This window comes from Megascapheus bottae, chromosome 3 (genome assembly GCF_031878675.1).
Source record: "Megascapheus bottae isolate mThoBot1 chromosome 3, mThoBot2.hap1, whole genome shotgun sequence".
Lineage (NCBI taxonomy): Eukaryota > Metazoa > Chordata > Mammalia > Rodentia > Geomyidae > Megascapheus > Megascapheus bottae.
Window position 1 is genome coordinate 60951556 of NC_143511.1, and position 22190 is coordinate 60973745.

Here is a 22190-nt window from a genome sequence, read left to right on the forward strand (position 1 = left end):
ATTTTGTTTTTAAGACAGGATCTTGCCATAGAAACCAGGCTGGCCTCAAACTCATGATGTTCTTAGCTTTTGCGAGTGCTAAGATTACAAATATGAGCCACTACACCATGCCTAGCTCAGCAATTAGTTTTTAAAACTGTAACAGCACTACTAGACATATGACTGGCCTAGAGAGGAGAAAAGGTTATGGTTGCTCTCGAGAAAAGACTACGCCAGGCACTCTGATAATTCCCTGATTTTCTCTCCGTGGGTTATTTGCGGGAGTTTGGTAAAAAAGCAATGTCCTTACTCCATAGTTCCTTAGCACCTGGACCTTTCCCTTGGAGATGGAAGACACAGCAGAATCACTAGAACACTACACTGTCAGAAAGATGAATGAGGACTAGAGATCCTGCATCAAGGTGCTGGCAAGATGGAGAAGGGAGTCAAAACTTCCATCTCACATGGACAGCTTTCAATCTCTGTCCAAATAAAATATCGGATAGCCAGTGCTAATACCTTGAGCCTTAACTAGCAGAAAGAGAAATATTTGTGGAGGACCATTCACTGAGAAGTGCTCTGCACAGTTGGATGACTCTGGGCTCAGAAAATGTTCAAACAGCTGTGCTTGATTACAGCTCATCTATGTAATCCTACCTACACAGGAGGCTGAGATCTGAGGATCATGGTTCAAAGGCAGCCCAGGCACTAAAGTCCCTGAGACTCTTATCTCCAATTAACCATCAGAAAACCAGAAGTGGTACTATGGCTCAAGGAGTCGAGTGGTAGCCTTGAGCTGAAGAGCTCAGGGACAGTGCCCAGGCCCAGAGTCCAAGCCCCATGACCAAACGAAAAAGAAAAGAGAACCTTCAAGCAACCAGGAAGTAGGCTGGATCTCCTCTTCCTGGGCCAAAGAATCCTGGCCACTTTGGAGAGAACAGAAGAAAGGTAGCAGAAAGCCAGTAGACTCATTTAACATTGCCTTTGTCCACAAACTCCTGAGGTGACTCAGCAAAGGAGAAAGACTAGATCTTCCAGGAAGTATACACAGAATGAACCTACAAGACCCCCCCTCACCCACCCAGATCCACCCACCCATTGCATCAACTCTCCCTCACCTGTTGATCGAACTGACACTGGGCACCGTGTCATTGTCACACACTCGCTCAGCCAGCAGCCGGTCCCTGATTTCCCAGGCAAACATGGTAGGATTTTGGCGTTTATACTCAGCAATTTTTTCTACCACTTTGGGTGTGGCAACCTTTGGTTTGGATCCTCCAATTACCCCCGGCTTAATGCTTCCTGTCTCATAATACCTAGGACCCAAAGAGAAAGAAGCTTAGTCAAGAAACAAGCAAAATGGATGAATATTTGAAACACAGATAGTGTGAATCAAATGGAAATTACATTCAGATTTTTAAAACATGAAACAACCACCAAGGAATGAATAATATCTCACTAACAATTTTTTGTATTTGTTATATGTCAGAATGATATGTTTTACATATTAGGTTAAATAAAACACAAAACTATACTTCTGTTTACTTTCCTTTTTCTTGTCTTGTCTTTCCTTGTTTTATTTTATTTTTTATTTTTCAAGTCTCCTAGGCTGGCCTCAAACTTGCCTCTACCTCACAAGTGCAAGAATTATAGATATGTGCCATTAAGCCCAGATCCTTTTTACTTTTCTTAATTTGCTACTAGAAAATTTTAAATTGCATGCTTGGCTAGTAGAACTACACTAGTAGGATGCATTAAATGAACAAAATCATTTGATATTTCTCCACCATGTCACAATATACAGAAAACACCAAGTCAGTTTTTCCATTTGATCTGCAACAGTTCTAAAGCATGTTCATTGTTTTGCATAAAATGAATAAATAAATGAATAAACAAATAAATAGTTACACATTTATGGTATATAAAACAAGATTTATAGAGGTTAAATGGTTTCTGTGGGGTGACACAGGACAAAGTGGCCAAGCTTGGAATATGGCCAAGCCTCTTGAACCAAAATTTCCCCCAAAAGGTTCCTTTGGTCTTTGAGTCTCCAGTTCTCTCATCCTTAAAATCCACAGCCTTTTGTGAAACCATCCCCTACAATGCATTTTTTCCAGAGGAGAAAAACAATAGCTGTGGTATAAAATTAAAAGGAGTATTGGATTCCAGAATTAATGGGAAATATATGTTGGAAGTCAAAACCCAAGCAATCAAAAACACCAACCACAAGTCTCCGCAGCTCTTCCTGGGACCTCCCCTGAGGTAAATGGCTGTTTCTAAGGAATTTCCATGCTATCAGCTTTTCCTCGTTAACACAAATAGGATGTCAGGGTTTTACAGCAAAACCGAGACCAGGGAGAAGAGTGGCATGAAAGATGATTTCAGGGAAGAAAAAAATGACTTGATTCTCTCTCTGAATCTGAGCCGTCACTGGATGTCTCTCTCAATATGTACAGAAGAATTCTTGATTTCCTCTTCTAAAGGAGATTATCATGCAGCTGAATTTTTTCTTAACCAAAAGACATTTTAAAAATGATTTGTAATTTGTAAACCTAACGTGTTTCTGAGAGGGGAGGGAATGAGGTGAGTCTGGATAGCTAGAAACGTTTATAGATGACTGTGGAACATTTATGAAGATGCTAAAATCACAGCCTGGGTAAGTCTTGTTAAGGCCAAATGAGTGAATATTCTAGAAGGGAAGAAATAATTTGGAAGCAGTGATGTGGAAGTGAAAATTCTATTTTTCATTGAGAAGAGTGAGTCATTTACAAATTCTGACCTTAAGGCAGAACTCAACGTATTCTCTTTCTTCCTAAAAAATAAAAAATAAAAACTGCTGAAAGCAATTTTCTGTGATTTCCTAAGAAATTATTACTCACAATGTTTTTTTAATCCAAAAAATTATCTTTTTTGCTAGAAAATGAGGAAAGTGCCTAAATCAAGGCATATCACAAGCCCTGAAAATTCCAATTGTCCTGCAGATGTTCCAATAGAAAGTCAATTCATACTATAACCTAACAACTCATTATTTAGACACAGCACTCTAAAGTTTACAGAGCTCTTTTTCAAATGATCTTGATCTTCACACCAATCCTTTGAGGCCAGTAGGATTTTACAGAAAGGAAAAAAAAAATAAATGACTAGGAGATTCCATGACTCACCTAGCTCTTTTTGGCAGCTAGAGACAGCTTTCAACCCAAACCCCTAAGCCAGCACTCTTCTTGCTACCTAGCAAGCTGCATCTTTGGTTACAAAATATTAAGTATTAACAGCTACGATTCTTGTTACTGTAGAGAGCTTGACTGTTTGCCAGACATTTCCACAAGCGTCTTTCATTCACTGAGACAACAGTCCCTGAGGGCCTGTTAGGACAGGGACAGTCTCAGTGCAGGGGTGACAGCCCCATAGACACCCCTGTACTGGATATGAATAAGGGTCCTACAGTCACGCAGCAACTCTAAGAGAGCAGCAGGATGAGTCCCCTGCTCACATAGCTGGAGTGTGGCAGCACACGGCACCATTCCCTGACTATCGCACCTGAGCAGTGCCAACAGTAAGTCTTCAGGCTTGACATGAGAAGTCTCTGTCTTCTTTTTGACTGACACATGGGCCAGGCACTTAGAAGACAACACTGACATTCCCGAAACCCCAACCCGCAACTGTGTCAAGTGAGGATTCAGACTTAATAACCACCCTTTCATCTCCGCAAAACAGCCGTGCAGCCCTCTGGCTTACAGACAAAAGGCGAACGGCAGCCACCAACACAGAGTCCTTCAGTGCAAAGAGCAAGCTTGGAAGTCAAGAAGTGTAGTTGCTTGTCAGTGGCTCTGACACTAACTGGCTGTGTGATCTTGGCCCACTCACTTGAGCTCTCTAGGCCTTGGCTATTCCATTTACGTAATATGGAAAAGGTGTTTGTCCTCCTCTGAAGACAGAAATGCAGAAAGCTCATGAAACATTTTGCAAAGACAAAGATCATTTGTATAAAGTACATGGATTAAGGATTAAAAGCTCCACTAAAATGCGTTATTTATTTATTTATTTTACTGTGTAACAGCTTCAATGACCTGAACCTCCCAACTATTCTCCTGAGAGAAAGAGACAACTGCCAGGCACTGGATAGACCTAACCCAGCCCCACATGCCATTGAGCTCTACCTTTCTAACCCAACCGTAGTGCTGAGTTCTAAACTGAACACCATACTCTTGGCAGTCTGCCTACCTTCCTGAGGGGACCTGGGCACCTGCCTGCCCCAAGGGCTTTGCTTCCCTTGACACACAGACTCTGAAAATCACAACCACTATACAGTACACATCCTCTGCTTACTGTCACCTTGTAAGTGCTCATCAAATTCTTCCGTGACAAAAAAAAAATATCAGTAGATCGAACAGTCCCAGTTCAGAAATTCCTAGTCACACTGTTTTAGGATTGAACTTGTTTCTTAAAAGGCAGTTCTAATTAGAGTGACATTTTGTCCACTGTGGTTCTTAGTTATGAAAATAATGAGCTATGAAATTCCAATTTATTGTTGACAACTTAAACGGCCAGGCATCGGAGCGGCACGTAACTTCCGAGTGCCACTCTACCTAGTGACAAATCTATTCTGGGCCATGGGAGACTGCCGGCTGGGCTTGGAAGGGTCTCTGTTCCCTCTCAGTCTCCATGGGAGATTTGGAGGCCTCTAGGGCTCCAGAACAGGAGGACATGTCATTTGGATGTCCCTTGTGAGAAGATTTCAAACGGCGAGCAAAATGTCGGCTCAGCAAGGATGTCTCAGCAAAAAAAATCAAAACACAAAACAAAGGAAGGGCCTTCTTTCTTTCCTCTCTCTCTCCCTCTCCCTTGGTTCAAAGAAGCTTCATAAAAAGATACATGATACAGTTCCACCCTAGAAGTCGAATGCTGAGATAGTTTAAGTATTTCTCTTCTTTCTTCTTTTTCTTTCCCCTCAGTCCTGTTTTCATCTCTCTACCTTTCTGTTGTTCTTGTAAAGTCATCTCATTTCCCTTTGTTTCCTCTTTCTCTTTTCTCTGTCTCCCTGATGACTACTCTCTTGTGTTCCTGTCATTCTTATCTACCTGCCAAAACCACCGTATAACCAGAGCAGGCAGGTTTCCTGTGTTCTTGACTGAACTCTGGCTGGGGCTCATTTGCTTGCAGAGTACAAAACAGGAGTGAAGCCCACAGCCTCCACAGCTGAGGTGACCTGCACTGGGTAAGAAGATGAAGAACCAACACAAGGGTCAAAGGACCTGAAGGAGCAGCCAAATCCCTGACCCTGAAACTTCTTCCTTTGGCTTTCAGCAAGACTCTACAAGGTTATTCAACACTATTAGTCCCTTTGTCTGAGAAAATTTCTTGGATTCCATCAGGTGAAAAGAAAACAACAAACAGAAAACCATGCTGTCATGGACATACTTCCAAGTGTTTATTTTTTTTATTCAATCTATTCTCAAACCAGAAAGCAAGGTATAGAACAGGGGTGGTTGTCTGACCTGGAAGAATATAGTAGACAGCCATTTAAACTGAAGAAGGTTCCTGCTTGCCAGGGAAGAATTACTACCACATGCCCCCTCCCTAATTTTAAAAAAAAAAGGTTATGTTTTGGGGGGTTACAGAGAGACGCTGATGGTCCTTGAACCCTTTAAACTTCATCTCAACCCCAGTACTGACAGGCCAGATATACCTGGTTCAGTCAGTCTCGACACTTTACCTCAGTAGGTTTATTTCCTCATCCCTAGAGCATGCTGAAGCTATGGAGAAAATAAATGCAAGCACTAAAATGCTATCTAGTCCTCTGGGAAAATCATCATTGTTCGTATTTTGCTTGCAGCAAATCGCCAGGTCAAGAGGCAACTTTCAAATGTCAGATTTGAGAGTTAGTGTTTGCTTTTGTTGCTATTTTTCCCCTTCTAATTTAATCTCTACTTAGGATGCCTGTCACTACAAAGGGAACTAAGCACACAGAAGGAAAATGCTGCAGCCCAACATTGTAATATTGATGATAACCCAAAACCAAAAAATTGATGACGGGCTTTTAAAAGTAAATTGTGCTATTTGAAAATATTAAAATGAAACATCGAGAGCTAGAGATGTTGCTCAATAGTAGAGTAAGTATTTAGCAGGTTTCTGGGTTTTGCTTTCTTGTATGTACACACACACACACACACACACACACACACACACGCACACGCACGTGTGCGCGCGTGCACGCGCGCGCGCACGAACACACAGAGGAAGGAAGGAAGAGAAGGAGGGAGAAAGGGAGAAGGAAGGAAGGAAAGAAGGAAGGAAGGAAGGAAGGAAGGAAGGAAGGAAGGAAGGAAGGAAGGAAAAAGAGAAAGGAAGAAAAGAGGGGAGAAGATGAAAGTTGAAGAGAAGAAATTCTAACTAACTTATGGATTCCCCACCCAGTCCTGCCTAGGGCCCTGATGTCACCTAAGATATGTAAGGAAAATTCCCCAGAGCCTCTTACTCTTGGGTTTTTCAGAATAATTGATCAGACTTTCACAAATTATGCTGTCTCTCCTGACAAGTTATCCCACTCTGCATTTCACTTGAAATGGGGGTTTCCAAAGGCTGGTTTGAATTGAATAGTATTAACGGCTTTGCAAACGTTCCTGTGCATGTGGAACAAAATACTGCCATGACCCTGACTATGACACTGGCACACTGGACAGCTCCTGGGCTATCTTTTAGGTCTTTATTTGAGAGATCAAAGGAAGCCTGGAACTCCTGCCTTTACCTGCCAAGAATTTTGCTGACACAACCATGGCTGACCCGAAGCTGCCTGGAGATGTCGCAGGGCCTGACACCTTGATGAGCAAGTTCCACTATCCTTTGGCGGACTACATCCGGGAGTGGCCGTCCATTCACAAAAACCCCCCCAAGCTGATTCACTCCTCCATGTCCTGAAACAGATCAGAAACAAAAGGCAAGGGGAAGGATGGTTAGAACCAGTCACATAGTAGAAACGCCACTGTGAGTGCCTAAAGCCCCTCTGATCACCAATGGCCTATAGGCTGGATGTTTCTGTCTGGTGTCTAATCATGTAGACAGCATGAATCACTTCTTCACATTAGTCTTAGCCTTTGTCCATTTATAGCCAGTCAACTGAGCCATTCATAGAAGGATCATACTATGTTGCCTTTATTTACTAGCATTTTCCGCATAAAAAAATTTTAACAATGGAATATATGAAAACTCCAGTCTCTATAACTGCATAATGCTGAGTCTAAGGAAGATCCTGGGGGAGAAAATGATTTTTTAAAACACTACATATTGAAAGAGGGGGGAAATGTGGTGAATCATTTTTCTTTTGATAAATGTCTTCAGAGTGAAAAGGTCTGTTCTAATAAACATTCAGCTCCGCAAAAGAAATGTTTGAAAATCAGCAATCTAATCCAAGAGCTAAAGACTTAAAAAAAATTAACAGTGTCTGCAGAGCACCAAGACAAAAGATGATCACTGCCTCAATACAAATTTAAAACCAATAATGTTAGTCTTTTAAGGTGAGGCTGCCATACTGCCCTGACCACTGTACTCTCTCAGAACACACAAAAGAAATGGGTCAAAGGGTCTTCTGAATACAGCACATTTCCACTTCACGGCATTAGGATTTGTTATAAAGGTGTTTCTTTGGAATTTTTAGGATGTTTTGCAGTTGACAAGCAGTTTTGAGTTGGTTTTGAGTGAGGTGGGAGGGGGAATACAAAAGCCAAAGAAAGCTTCTGAGTCCCAGATTTTACGAAGGTTCTGGGATGAATTTTAAGTAAAAAAAAGAGTCAGAGAAAGGGCCTCTTCCACTCATGTGTCCCTTTCAGAGGGAAAACAGTGACCCAAGTAAATTAAAGAAAAAAAATCAGTAAACAAAATGATACAATGTAGCAACATCATTGACCTAGTAGCTGCTAATCGGCGTTGACTGACATAGCTGAGGATTGGAGCCAAGTCCAAGCATTTAGGTAGCTGCTGGCAGCTCAAAAGCCAAGGAGTAGAAGGAAAATCTCCTCCTTACCTGGAACTGACTTGGATGAAACTGGACTCTAGAAGGATAGCGAAGGCACCTCTACAGTTACGCACACATACAGCACTCTAACACATAAACGAACCACCTCATCCCAGCTATTTTCCCCCAGGACTCCTCTACCACCCAGGTTTGTGAACCACAATGGAAATTTTCAGGGATGATTGATATCATCATAATATCATTTATATCCTTAAAACTGTTCAAGAAACTCACTAAAGTTTTCCATTAATATTTCCCAAATTCTACAAGCTTGAGATTCTCTCAAAGAGAAACATAATTTCATAGATAGCCAAATTACTTAGTTCTAGTTCTCTGCTTAATTTTCCTGTGATTTCCAAAATGAGCTTTAATCAGTTTTGATTGTTTTAGAACACTTCAAGATATGAGAGAGAGAGAAAAAAGGAAAGTGCTTCAAACAGAATTTTGGAAATCAGGCATATAATTACATAGTTTACCTAAAGCAGAAAGGCTGTAGACACTCTGGCCAAGAGCCTTAGAAAAGCTTTGTTCTGAGAGCCTGTAATAAAAAAAAATTAAAAACAAGGGAGGAATTGTACCTCTTTCCAGAACAGGCTGGATTTAAGTTTTAAAAAGTAAATTTAAAATTGGTATGGGCACATCTGGGAAAACAAAGATCAGGAAAAGAAAGCAGAAAGACCTAGCATACTTTTGATATCACTTGGGAGTCCAGGCACCATAGCCCATCTGCAATAGTTGTTTTCTATTCCATTGATGATTGAGACTTTCTGCCTAAAATACAATGACAATTTTTAGAGGACATCAATGCTGATAGCAGTACTGCAAGACATTTGTGAATTTGGAAGTATGTTTTATATAATGAAGAGGAAAAAAAATAAAAACACCAAAGGTCTTCTAGAGTGTGGTCTCTTTAGGTCTTACAAGATCCCCAAACTGCCTATCCCTCACCACCAATGTTTTTGCACAGTCTGGTGCACGTGTCCACTTTCATTCATGATGACCTAAGAGATTCTTACCTCTCTCAACTTCCTGGAAAGTCCCTCAAATCCACCTAGCACTCTTGACTCACTCACAGTCCTATCCAACAGAACTCTTCAAGGGTAACAGTGAGAAGTTTCACAACTGTAGACTAAAGAAAGCCACTTCTCCTGGGACTGGAAATAAGTGAAGTCCAAAGTCTGATGGAATGGAGATAGAACAGCAAAAGGAAAGAAGAAACGAGAGGTATATACAAAGGGGACAAAGACAGATAGTTTCTGTGGAGGGGGATCCTTTGTTTTCTAAGGCCCCAGCCCAGCCTATCCTTGGAGAATTTGAGTCCCAACCTCTACTTCCTGTGGACTCCAGTTAGGTTAGCATTCATCCCCTGGAAGGGTGCTGGGCCAAGATGTGAACTCGGCTACATATTCTAGGGTGCTTAGAATTTACAGACACAGATGCAAACAAGTCAGTTGAAAACCACAAAACAGACACACAAATATAAGGGAAATACAGGGCAAACTGAGAAGGGCTGGTTAAGGGGGGTTGGTGTAGGGAAGAAGAGTTGAATCATACATGCCCCTGGGACCTTCATGTTTCTGCTGTAGAAGAGTCTGGCCTCCACAGATGTTCTGTGGGTTCTGATAAGGGTATGCTGCCCTGGGGGGGGGGGATGCCCACACCTAAAGACCATGGCTAAGAATAGAGTCTTGGGGAGGTGTTCTGTGCTTATTTCAGTGCATATTTAACTAAAACTCACATGGTTGTTGACATTGCTCCTAGATAGGAGAAAAACACAGGGGCACAAAGATACAAGCAAATGTATGAGAAAAAGCAAGATGCAACCTTCCCAGTGGACTATCCACTCCATAGACAGGTGCTGACATTCAAGGATAGGGATAGACTACACTGTGTCTGATAGGGAAACCCAAGAACCAGTTTCAGTTTTGCCCATGGGAACTTTTGTCAATCCTTTTGTTTCTCTGACCTTAGTATCATATTCTGTAAAACAGGTAAGACTGAAGGTTTGGGTAATATTCAGGTGAGACATTGGCTGCAAAAAAGAAAAAGTTTTACATGTAACTGGTAAAGAAAGAACGCGTAAGGGAAGAAGAGGCCATTATGCTGGTGTGAGTTATGGATTTAAAATAGGGGACAGGGTGCCCATTTCCTGGCAGTGTCTGCCCCCTCTTTACAGAAGCTGTCATGCTCAGAGGGGAAGCTGAGAGAAGAGAGGAACAGGTGACTGGAAAAAACTGACCAGGCAAGGGAAGGAAGAAGAAGAGGTGAGGAGTTTGTGGGAGCCTCTACTACCCCAGTCACTTCTCAAGATTTGCCCTCTCACTCTTTACCAGCAAGTTATATTCCAGAGCCGACCTATATTGTGTAAGAAAACAGCTTTGGACACCAGAATCAAAGGTTTTTCCAGATTTGGAAGCTAGGCTAGCTGGGGCCCAGCCCCCCACTGTGCTGCCAGGGAGATTGAAAATGGGAGGAGGGAGCACTTCCCGAAGAGGGGACAGATTGAAGGCCAGGGCAGGAAGGCACAGACAGCAGCAGTTGGCTAACCCACGCCTGGAAGAAGCTGCCTCCTCCACACCCGGGAGACCACGGAGTCTGATGCTATCTCCCCAAGAGCTGGGGCACCACCTCTGGGCGGCAGAGCTCTGGACAGCACAAGGCAGCCAAGAGTCTATATATTTCTGGCAGCAAGGAGTGAAGCATGGGGAAACCAGCCCTCCCCCATCTTGTCCCCCAGTATCTTTGTTGGCTGAGCCAACAGCTTATCTGCCTCTCAGATTATTGCCCCCAAATCATTTATTTTCAGGCTCACTCCGTAGAAGGCTCAGAGCCAGGTTGAAGTCTAAGCAGGAAAAGGCCATGGAGGGCACTACGGGTCACCGTGGACTGGAAACCGTTTGTTTGAGCGCAGGCCCCAAGTGGGGAGGAATGGAAGAATCGTTTGATCTGGGACCAGAGCAAGCGGGATTCTCTACGCGAATCTCCCCCATGGCTTTGGAGGGTTACCTCCGACTCGGATATTGACACAAAGAGAAAAGGACCTGCCTGCAGCTAGTCTTCGCTGCCTAGATAATTCTTCCCCGGCTGCCACTGGGCCTTCGGCCTTCGTGACAAACACGGACATTCTCACCCCGAAGCTTGCCTTCTCTCCAGCCGGGTCTCAGCTGCCTTTGTTAAATAGGGGACTCAAAGCTAGGAAAGCTGGACCCCGGCTCTTGGAGAGGAAGCGAGCTTGGTAAGGGCTCCTAGCCACAGCGCAACTCCCTGACCTACAACCCTCAGAAAGTGAGTGGAGGCTGCCCACGCCTGGCGCCTTCCTCTGGCTGGCTCTACAGCCAACAGAAAGGAATCGCGATTCGTTCCACTTGGAATTTCCCTGAAATCTCCGAATCTAATCTCGAGTTAACTCACCGTGAGAGGGGCGCTGGTCTCCCAAGAGGCTGTGTTAAATGGGCGAAGTGGCAGGATTCCCCGCAGATCAGGCAACCAGGCCGGCCTAGCTCCGCACCGAACTGACCCTTCCCGTCTCCTACACAGGCAGAGGCTTCCAGCAGGCTGGGGCAACTGGATGGTGACTAATTAGCTTTTCTCTTCCTTCCTTCCTTCCTTCCTTCCTTCCTTCCTTCCTTTCTTTCTTTCCTTCCTTCCTTCCTTCCTTCCTTCCTTCCTTCCTTCCTTCCTTCCCTCTTCCTTCCTTCCTTCTTTTCTTTCTTTTCTTTTATGGCAGAAACCATCACGAGGCAGGCGCCCTGCAGAGAAAGACCCTATGGGGTCTTTAAGAGTCTCTGTGTATTCTGACTGTCTCCTGAACAGAAGCTACGCTCAGAGACAGAGATTTCGTTGATTTTTCAAATTCCCCTCTCATTCCAAGATGTCTTAGGAACCCTAAACCTAGTATCTTCCCTCAGCCCTCAACCTCTTCCTTCACTCATACAGAGGCTGGTCAAGGCTCCACTTTTCCACCAAAACGCCAGTGTTGATCTGTCCCACAGAAGGGAAGGGGGGGTTAGGGAGAGCGCCATCAGGATTAAGTGTGGGGCGCTCTCTGAGACTCAGGCTGACCTCTGCTACAACTTCGTGCCCTCCAACCGGCCCACACCGTCAGGCCAGGGCTGTCCCCGAGGCTCTGGATGTCGCTGCAGGAGCCTGGGAAAGGACTGCAGCTCGAAGGCTGTACCACGCGTTGCTGGAGGCGGGATTTACCGACTTAAGGGCTCTGGCCTGAGCGGACAAGCGCGTCGTTCCGCGTCCTCTGGCTGGGAGCCCTGCACTTTGTAAAGTTGTCTACGCAGCTAAGGAAGTCTAGAGTCCTCCGGGGCCTTCATACCTGCCCCGGGGTCCTGAACCCCCAACCCGGTCCCAGCCGGAGAGTGAGAGAAGCGAGCTCGCCGCCTACTTACTATGCATGGATGCAAACGGGTCGTGCTTACAGTGTATTTCCATCGGGGCGCTCCAGACTCCAGGCCGGCCCACGCCGCCGCCTCCTGGCGCCAAAGGGCTGCCCAGGGCGGCTAGGGAGCCTCGCCACCAGGCCGGACACCGTGTGAGCTGAGCTCAGAAAACACTGCTGGAGCCCTGGGGTCTTTTTCAGAGCCTCCCTGCCGACGATCGCCGAGAGTCAGGTGGAGAGGCGGGAAGCGGCGCTAAGCGCAGTCCGTCTGGGAAGCGGGCGCCCAACTCTGGCTGGCTTCGCTCCCTGGCTGGCTCAGGCGGCGGCTCCCGGCCCACACCGGAGAAGCTGCGGCCAAGGCTCCCGCGGCTTCGGGGACATAGCGTAGGGGCCCACCTCCGGGACGGCTAGGAGACCCCGGACCCCGATAGAAGGAGCTTTGAGGAGGCCACCGGAGCACACGGCCCTTCGCTGCACTCCGGGAGCAGCGCGGCCCGCGGGATGCCAGGCTGATTCCGCGGCCTCGGTGCCTGCGGGGTCGCTCCCGGACCCCCTCGGTCTCCACCAGGTCCTTTCTCTCTCTGCTTCTCTCAGTCTCCGACGTCTCGGACGTCTCGGACGAAGTTGCAGAGAACTTCCTCTCTGGACGTTCAGGGGCCGCGGTGGGTTCGAAGGGGCTTCCGCCACGGATGGAAGGGCCGAGAGAATGGGGGAGTCCCCAAAGGGCTTCCAACCCTCAGACCCCGGGACCCGCTGCCTTCAAAGTTCCCGCGGCCCCCGCGGCGCCCTCATCGCCGGGACCCAAGAATGGGGACCACCGCCACCGGCTCCTGCTCGCCTGGCTGTGTGCCTCACGCCTACCAACTCTTCCAGTCCCGCCGCCCTCTCTCGGGGGGTCTGGTTGGACTGTCTTCCAGACGCCTCTTCCGGGACAGCCGCTGCGCCTGCCCCCGTGGTGGAGCGAGGGACCGAGAACAGAGCGAAAGGTCCCCGTCACCAAGGCCGCCGGGACTGTGGGTGCTGAGAAGAAGCCACTGCCTGCTTTGACTGCCCGCGCTGCCGCCGTCGCCTCCGGCGCTAGACCTCCGCCTGCTCCGCGCGCGCACAGTGCGCCACCGCGCCGCCCCGGAGCCGCTTTCAGGACCCGCTGCGTGTGGACAGCGCCGCCCGGGGCTCAGCCTCCCTCCGGGCGGGGGCGGGGGCGGGGCGGGGGATAACCTGCCAATCACGCTCCACCAAGCCAATCAGAACGGCGGGAGCCAGTTCTGGCCCGAAACGTTTCCCCATTGGCTAAGCAGCCCTCGAGCTCCGCCTGATTAGCCGATACCTGGGCAATGGGAGAGAATGGGGGGCGGGGTCCAGGCGGCGGCGCCACGTTCATTGACAAACGCGTGGGGCTGAGGCCTAGAGTATCGCGAATAGAGGAGGGGGAGGGGAACCAGGGCCCACGCGGTGCCTGATGAGTCTGGTCCAGGCTGGGCCGACCTTTCTGCTGAGGTGTTGGAATTCTGGAAAGCCCTGAGGGATTTGGGGACAGCCTAAGTGGGGATGGAGAGTATGGTGTGGTAATAGTCTTCAGAAGGAAAAATTTAAAAAAAAAAAAATCAGACAAAAAAAAACCACATCTATGAATGTTGGAGGAAAGCATAAAGCGAGGTAGAGATCCTGCTTTCGGTCTAGGTAATGGACTTGTAGAGAGAACATACCTGCCAGTTTTGACCTCCCTTTCCTCATCTGTAAAGTGGGCACAGTTTGGTTAAGGAGCCTTACTTCGCTGCAGACTCCATCCAGAGCAAACATTTCCTAATTTTTATCAAGTACCTTTCTGTAAGGACCTCAATGTTTCTTCAAACGGTTTGGGAGGATATTACAGATGCTTCCCACACTAATGGGAAGGCTCCTTGGCGAAGAGGCTAGCTGAGGTTTTTGAGACCAGGCTTCAAGCTCCTGAATCACCTATAAATGGGCTTTCTTGCCTGCCTCAAGAGCTGCCAGATGTCTTGGAGATTAGTGATGCTGCAGTTCAATGCTTCTGTTTACAGTAACAATTCTGAATCTGTCCAAGGCCTCTTGGGAAACTGATGTATACCATACTATCCAGGACAAATGAGAGTCCCTGAAAAGTGGGTGTCTGACCAGTCTTTTCTGTCAATAAAGTGATGCCAGGTCCAATTGCTGCAGCTTCCAGCTGTTGGGAAAACCTGATGTTTTCTTACCTGAGAAGTTCCTATACTTTTTTGATTTTTTTTTAACATGGTGAATTTCCAACAGAATTCTCCTAGCAAGAAAGAGGTCTTTAATCAGGAGTATAAAAGTTCCCAGACCAAGATCTTAAAGTAAGTTGAATCTTAAAAGGAAATGTGTCCCCTGCTCTTTAACTAATAAGAGTCTATGGTTCTGTAAGTGGTGTTACATGCCCGGATTCTGCTCTGGCAAAGACAATGAACATATAGGCCCCAGTAGTTCTGCAAATGATCTGAACAGTCACCACTTTGAATTCATAAGTGAAGATGTTCTAATATGAAACACAAATCCACCAAAACAAGGCAAGGGCTTGTAAAGACAACCGAGCACAGGCTGATCCCTGGAGGACCTTCTGGATGTTTTCTTGCTTCATTCTTTATATAGTTTTTCCTTCTCTGCCCTCTCTCTGCCCTAGTTCTTCCCCTTACATCTTTGTTCTGGGTCAACCCTTGGGTCCACCCTTTGGGGCTGTCCCAGTTGTCTCTGGCAGGTGGGCAAGTTTCCATTGCTGATACCTATTCCTACCCAACATATGCACAGCTGCAAAAACAGCCAAGACCAGCCTCTAGGGACCCAGAATGTTGAGGTGTGCTGTAGGGGGGGGAAGGTTGAGGATATCATCTCTCTATTTTCTGGAACCCCTACCTTATCGGGATCTTCATCCTCATATCCCACAACTTCAAGGCACAGAGATTTCTAATGAGCAGACTATAAAGCCTATTGGCTTTATTCTGGAGTGCCTATTAGATCGTATATCACTGGAATTCAGCACCCCAGACCAGACCCCATTCCCATTCAAGAGATGAGTGCAGGGAATACCTTAATAGAAGCAGACAGTGTCAGCTGCACATCTGCACACACAGATGTAGAGACTTGAACTAAAGGGGTTCTCAAACTGTAGCTTCCCCATTTTGTAAACGGCTAGGAGGCAGAATTTAATTTGTCTAAGATCACACACAAAGCAAGTCCAGAAGGCTGAGGGAGTGAAATCTTTCTCAGAACCACCACTTCTACTCGTGGCTTGGTGTTTGGGAAATGAATAAGGATGCTCCCACATAAAAGAACCTGAAATGCCTGTACAAATCAGTTGTCCTACCAGGCATAGACAGAATCCTTGGACACTTTGAGGATGGGACAAAGCTGCAGCTATTATCATCCCGAGAGGAGTAGCACAGAAACTCCAATCTTCCCTTCACCTGGTTGGTGTTCAGCTGCTGGTGCTTTGGCTCCCTAGCCTGTTTGCATAAAGCAGCTTCCTCCCACTTTAGTGGTTTGCAGCACGGAGACTTTCTCGGGGGAGAAGGGTGTGGAGGTGGGGGTAATTCACTGTCCCTGGAGTGGCACCTTCGGAAATCTCAAAAGGAAAGAAGTGACCTGATATGGTGACCATGAAGATGAGTCTCACAGGCCACAAAACAGTGATCCAGAGAGGTTACGTGACTACTCTGAAATTTCACAGTTATTACCTGGCAGAAATGGGATTCGCATCTCACATGGGCATCTCTGTGTTCTTCCATGCAGTTGGGGCTCTGGAGAGACTAGCAGATGTGCTTCTGGAGATCTAACCTCCCTGTGTGCAAAAGTGCCAGAGCTTTGGGGCAGGTTCTGTACTAGGCTCAAAGGGCCAAGAGGCCCAGGAGGGGGAAAAAGCTTAATTTATGCACATAGAATTATTTTTGATGATTTTGCCATTGGATGAAAGACTATTTTGATTTCAAATAATATTTGAGAATTTTCACCTAAGTCTACAGTCAAAATTCATCCTCCCTGCCACTTCTTTCAGCACACAGGGTAACTAGAATTCTGGACCTGCTGTAGAGCTCTGTGAGCCTGAGATCCACTCCAGAAGCCCAAGTCTAGCCATTTCCCTGATTTTTCTTCTCCCAAAGTGAGACTTCACCAGTATCCAAACAGGCTGCCCTGCAGAAAAGATCAGAGATGCCTCTGGTATCACCATCCTAACCAGATGTGTTCTCTCATATATGTGATATATGTACATATGTGTATATATATTTGAGTTCTCTCATATGTAACTATATATAGCTATATACAAAATGTAACTATATAGCTATACAATATATAGTTTATATATATATATGGAAAGATAATTGACCTGTGATTACAGGTTTCAAAATTCCTGTATGATTACTGCACCTGCAACAGGACCATATGCTACTTGGCTTAGGCCAGTTGCAAGATCATTGAAAGGGGAGAGAAAGAGGTATAGAGAGAACAGAACTTAGATTTTTTTAAGAGCAGTAAACTATGCTGGTGTTTATTATCATTACCAGTTTTCTCTTGCAGAGCAAGAGCACTGGAACAAAAACTATGTCTCTCTTTCAAAGACATAAGACTGGGAAGCCTGTTTGCTAAGGCTTCAGCATCCTGTATATCTGAGAAGCCACTTCCTAATGTTTTGTTAGAAAAGTCCCATGTGTGAAAAGTATCACAATCCCTCCTCAACTGGGCTCATTCTAAAGCTCAGGAACTCTTAAGTCAGTGCTCATTGCAGTGCCCAATGGGAAAGTCTCCCTGGACTAGGGGCTCAAGTGCTGCAACCACAGGTAGCTTGCCAAAATGGAGTTTTTCTCAAATGAGATCTAAGGAGGAAGGAGGGAATCTATGTCCTCTTCTAGCAGGAGTAAGAGGCTTAAGGGTAGAGAGGTTGCCTTCCAGACCTATTCCTGTCACATTTCCTGCTTTGTGATCTTTATACTTTAAGTTCCTCTTCCATACTAGATAGAAGAGACCAGGGATTGAAGATCCTTAAGCTGTTCCTTGCTGGATGCTGACGTAGAGTTAAAAGGATATATCTGCTCAACATTATATAAGTGGGGAAGCTGAGGCAGGAGGAAGAAATGGAATGTAGCTCTGAAGGAAGAAAAGGGAGGTCCAGAAGACCTAGAACTTGGAATCAGGAAGTAGCCATTGCAGAAACTGGACCTGGACACACCTTTGAATCTCAGCCCAGAAAGCTTCTCAGTCTCCTCCTTCTCTTTCCCGAGGCTTACCTCAGGCCTGTGCTGACTAGCCATAGGGCAAAATTACCCCAGTTGCTGCCAGAGAAGGAAGCTCTTACCTCAAACCCATTGGTGAGGAAAGGACGTGGCTCTTAGGATTTTAAGCTTTGACCCCTCGGGGATACCCACTACACAAGCCCCACCCAGTCCAGCAGCTTGGAAGAATGAAATGCTTTATTGATTAAATGATTATTCAGGCGATTGAACTAATCAAAGAGCCCATCGACCGCCATGAATTACATTCTTCATAGACAGCTTGTCGGGAGAGGCTGCAGTGGGCCCCACAGACCTCCTGACCCTCACATGCTTCCAATTCATTCACAACATATATGCAAGCCCTAGTCCCAGGTGCAGGCACCTCTAAGGTATCCCTACTACTGAGGAGTCTATTACCTGGAGAATCGGAAGCTGTCTGGGAAATGTGGATTGAGAAGAGAGGGTTTCCAGATTCCTTTTTCTGAACCATCATCCAGAAAAGGCCATTATTTCTCTTCAATCAACACTTCTGGACACAGATCCATACCCAGGGAGTTGTCCTGAGTTTGGGGCATCATTTACTTAACCTTTATTGAGGCAGGAGTAAAAGCAGGGGCTCATAGATAGCCTCCAGATAGGGAAGAGAGGTTATTGCAGAAATGGCTGAGCATACATTTATGTAGAGATTGGACCCATGGCCTAAGGAGTGAAAGAAGCCCACCTACCTGCTAAGGCTTTGAGGCAGAGGTCTATTGCTCCTAGCACACAAAGATACCCTGTTACATTGTGCCTGGGCCTCTGGGAGACAGAAGCACTGTGCCAACAGGGCCAAAGTGCATGCAGTCATCCCAGCCTGTTGACTAGATGAGACACTTACATCCACCCACTTGTGCTCTCCTCCATTGAAGCAGCACCCACAGGATGAAATCTGAGTATGCATGTGTGTGTGCACGCGTGCCCCCCCTCCACACACACCTCTGTCAGAGCCCATTGCAGGGGATAGCAAAGACAGGCTAGGAGGATTCTAGAAATGTCACCAGTGGCCCATTATCCTGCCAAAGTTATATCTGCCACAGAAGACCCATGTGTACTAAAGCTAGCTTAACAGTGTCCAAAGAGTGGAACAGAAGATGCTGCACACCTGCTCATCTTGAATCCACACTTCTCCTCTTCTTCCTTCCAACAAAATAGTACCTGGGTGCTAGTACCCCTAACCCTATGTCTATGCTTAGAGACAGGGTTTTTTTTGGGGGGGGGGTATTGGCATGTACACTGGACAGCTGTTGGGAGCAAACAAAAAAATGGAAGAGTCAGAGTAATCACCTCTTACTTCCAGAATCACCTTTGATTCGACAGTACACCGAGAGACACGTATCAAAATCGTATACTCACACTACATTGAAAATGAACTATATAACTTGTGGGTGGGGACATAAGGGAAAAACTGGAAAAGAGTGAAGGAAGGGTAACATTGTCCAAAAAGAAATGTACTCTTTACTTGACTTATGTAACTGTAACCCCTCTGTACATCACCTCTATAATAACAATGTTTAAAAAGGAAAAATACTATAAATACAACCTTGAGATACAGTTTAGACAGTTAGAAAAACATATATACCAAAAAATACACTACTACATCAGGAGTAAAAAATACAGGCACACAGACTCTTGGCTACAAACTCATTTTGAAAATACTTTTATAGGGACAAACACACTCCTTGTCACTCATATACACACTGAACTCTCTATATAAACACACAGATCCAAACTTGTAGTGTTAGATAGATGCCAAGACAAACATTCAGAAACAAGAAAAAAAAAACAGAGGCAAACTTAAAGATACTTGGAGGGATTGAACAGATGGGCAAAAAGACATACAAACAAGCTGCAAATAAACGATCGGTCAGTCCCAGAGAAAATAACGGCGCCACCTCCCCCCCCCTCATTTCTACAGTTGCTCTGAGTTAGAGCCCATGCCCGGTGGGGTCTCAGAGTTAACAGGTTAGAGCCCATATAGTATAGCAGTCCTACCTGTCCTGCCGGTCCGAGGAGTCGGATAATTTTTCTCTAAATCCATTTTGATATTTCAGGACTTGGTGGACGGGGGAGGAAAAAAAAGTTTCCACTTTTTTTGTGCCTTTTTTTTTTTTTTTTTTTTTTTTTTTTGGTGGCGCCTGGGGCCGCTCAGAGGTCGGAATAATTCAAGCCTTCCGCTCCCCCGCTGAGCTGGGGTAGCTGATCACTGAGCTGAAACTAAACGTTTTAGGTGGAAAAAAAGCGTCCGAAGGCACCGTGAAATGATTAAGGAACTAAAGAGCTTCTCGCCACGTGAGATCATGTCCTGTTCTCGCCAACATCACAAGATGTCCCCAGACACGCCGCGCCCCCAGCGCGCCGCCCCGCGCTGCGCGCCGGGACTCGGGAAAGGGTGTCCACGCTGCGCGCCGCCCGGCCTGCCCAGCAGGCCAGACGGGGCGGACCGGGCCGGGCCGGAGCGGGTGCCAGAGGCCGGGAGAGCAGCAGCAGCGCCGTCGCCGCGCAGCCCCAGACTTTTATAGGGGGTGGGGGAGGGAAGGAAGGCTTCAGACTGTGCCGGGCGCTAGTAATCTGCGCTTCCTACGGGAAGGGCCAAGCTGGCGCCTGAAAATCCAGCCGAACCTAGCTGGGGCCTTGAGGTTGCACCTTCCACCAAACCTGCTCTTGGAGGTGGGGAGGGGGGGGGGGGGTCGATCACCGCCTCTGCCCTGAGCGCAGGACTGGAGACCGATTTCACGTGTAAAGGCCAGGGTTTCGCTTTGAAAGAAGTTAACCGCTCTGCCATGCAGGTGGTTTTGAAGTGTGTGGTGCCTGGCACGGAGGGCGGACGTTCCAGCATCCCCAGATCCACCCCTAGGGCGGCGCCAGCCTCTGAAGTTCTCAGCCATCCTTCCCGGACTCCGTTAGATCTGCAGCTTCTATTTCTGGGCCCCTGACCCCCGCAGGGCAGCCCTAGACCCCTAGATTCTCCAGGCCCCCACTCGGCCTCCAGGTCCAGAAACTCCCCTCCAGAGGGTCACCCTTTCGGCTCTCCTGCAGAGAGAGGTTAAGCAAGCTGTAAAATGCTCCTGCTAAAATTCAGGCCTGCGCTTTCGGGGGCAGGCAGAGCAGAACCATCTCAGGTCACTCCTGGAGATTTGGCAGGAGTTCTAGACACCCTTACCCCAGCCCACAATTGGAATCCCATGGCTCAGAGATCGGGAGGTGTTGCAGTATCTCCGAGCCTCCCGGACTTGGTTCTGGAGGGGAAATCGAAATGAGAGATTGGGCAGAAGTGTGGCACGTCCGACCCGTCCTCTTCGGCCCAGGCTCGAGGCTCCCCTCCTTTCCCTTCTCCCCAGTCCCGAGTCCAGCTGCTCGGCCTGCCCACTGGAAGACTGTGGGGCCCTGCTGCGGGGTGGTCGCAAAGGGAAAAGCTCTCCAGGGCGGGGGGGTGTGGGGGAGTGCTCCGCGGGAGGACTCTTGGCCCTTCGGACAATAGCAGTTTGGGAGAGTGAATCGGCCTCAGAGAGTGTTTGCTTTTTTTTTTTTTTTTTTTTTGGAAGGGGGTGGTCATGAGGCTGGGCCACAATCTAGAGTGGGGGGGTGGTGGTGGAGAGAGCCTAGAGTTCGAGGAAAGGGGGGTGGGGGGCAGTGGGAACCGGACATCGCGTATTTGCTGAGCAGATTTCGCCAGGATCGGAAATCTGGCTGCAGAGTCCCCGGCGGCGCCCCCACTCCCCTCCCCACCAAGTGGTTTGTGCAGTCCCCCCTGCGCCGCCTCCTCTCGGCCGCCTGTGGGTCCGGGTGTCTACTCCGAGGCTGGATTTTGGCCATCTCCGGAGCGGCGGCCTCTTCCTCCGCGCCCTCGCCGCGCGCGGTGCGGGAGGCCTCTCCGAGGAACCGCGGCCTGTCCGCGCCCGGAGGTCAAGAGCCCGCCCCGAGCTGGAGGAGGGAGCTGTTAGCTTCATGTTTTCCTCCCCCCCCCCACCAATTTGGGGGGTTTGTTTTTGTTTGTTTTCTGTAAGTTTTCATTCCATAATCTGGGAGAGAGTCTTTTGTTTCCGGGTTTTCGGGTGTTTTGAGCGTTCGTTTGTGGCATTGATTTCGGCGAGTTGGCTTTTTTTGTGTTTGTGTTTTTGTTTTAAGCTCTGAGCCTCTGTTGGGTGGGTTTTGTTCTCTTGTGTCTTTTTTTTTTAATTCTGTGTGGGTTGTGTATTGTATAAATCGCCTTTTTGTCTTTTGTAAGGGGTTTCCTTCTGCCCGGTGTTTTGGTATGTTTTGATGCTCTTGTAGGTGTCGTGTGTGCTGCATCGAGTTTGAATTTTGAGTCGGTTTTGTTTACTTCGATTTTGATATATATATATATTATATATATATATATATTTAATGAGCTATACTTATGGATGGAGATCTGGGGCTTCGCATGTTTGTCTTCATGTTAGCGTTAGTTTGGATGTTAGGAGATGCTTTGGTGAATTTTGCCTGGTACATTTTGGCTTTGTGGAGGGGCTTTGAGCTGAAAGCTGGGGACACGGGCCACTACTTCGTTCTCGTC

The 22190-nt window shown here is 47.0% G+C and overlaps 1 protein-coding gene across 2 annotated transcripts in view; it reads right to left on the reverse strand.

Annotated features, from left to right (window-relative positions):
• Positions 1 to 19909, reverse strand: part of Pax5 (paired box 5) — a 167359-nt gene extending 147450 nt beyond the window's left edge. For both annotated transcript variants that reach the window (XM_090330268.1, XM_090330269.1), the window contains exons 1-3: positions 19649 to 19909; positions 6725 to 6890; positions 1098 to 1295 (exon numbers count right to left, since the gene is read on the reverse strand). In XM_090330268.1, coding sequence (XP_090186394.1) covers positions 1098 to 1295; positions 6725 to 6890; positions 19649 to 19694 — 410 coding nt within the window. In that variant the 5' untranslated portion in view covers positions 19695 to 19909. The remainder of the gene's footprint in view (positions 1 to 1097; positions 1296 to 6724; positions 6891 to 19648) is intronic.
• Positions 19910 to 22190: the final 2281 nt, after the last annotated feature.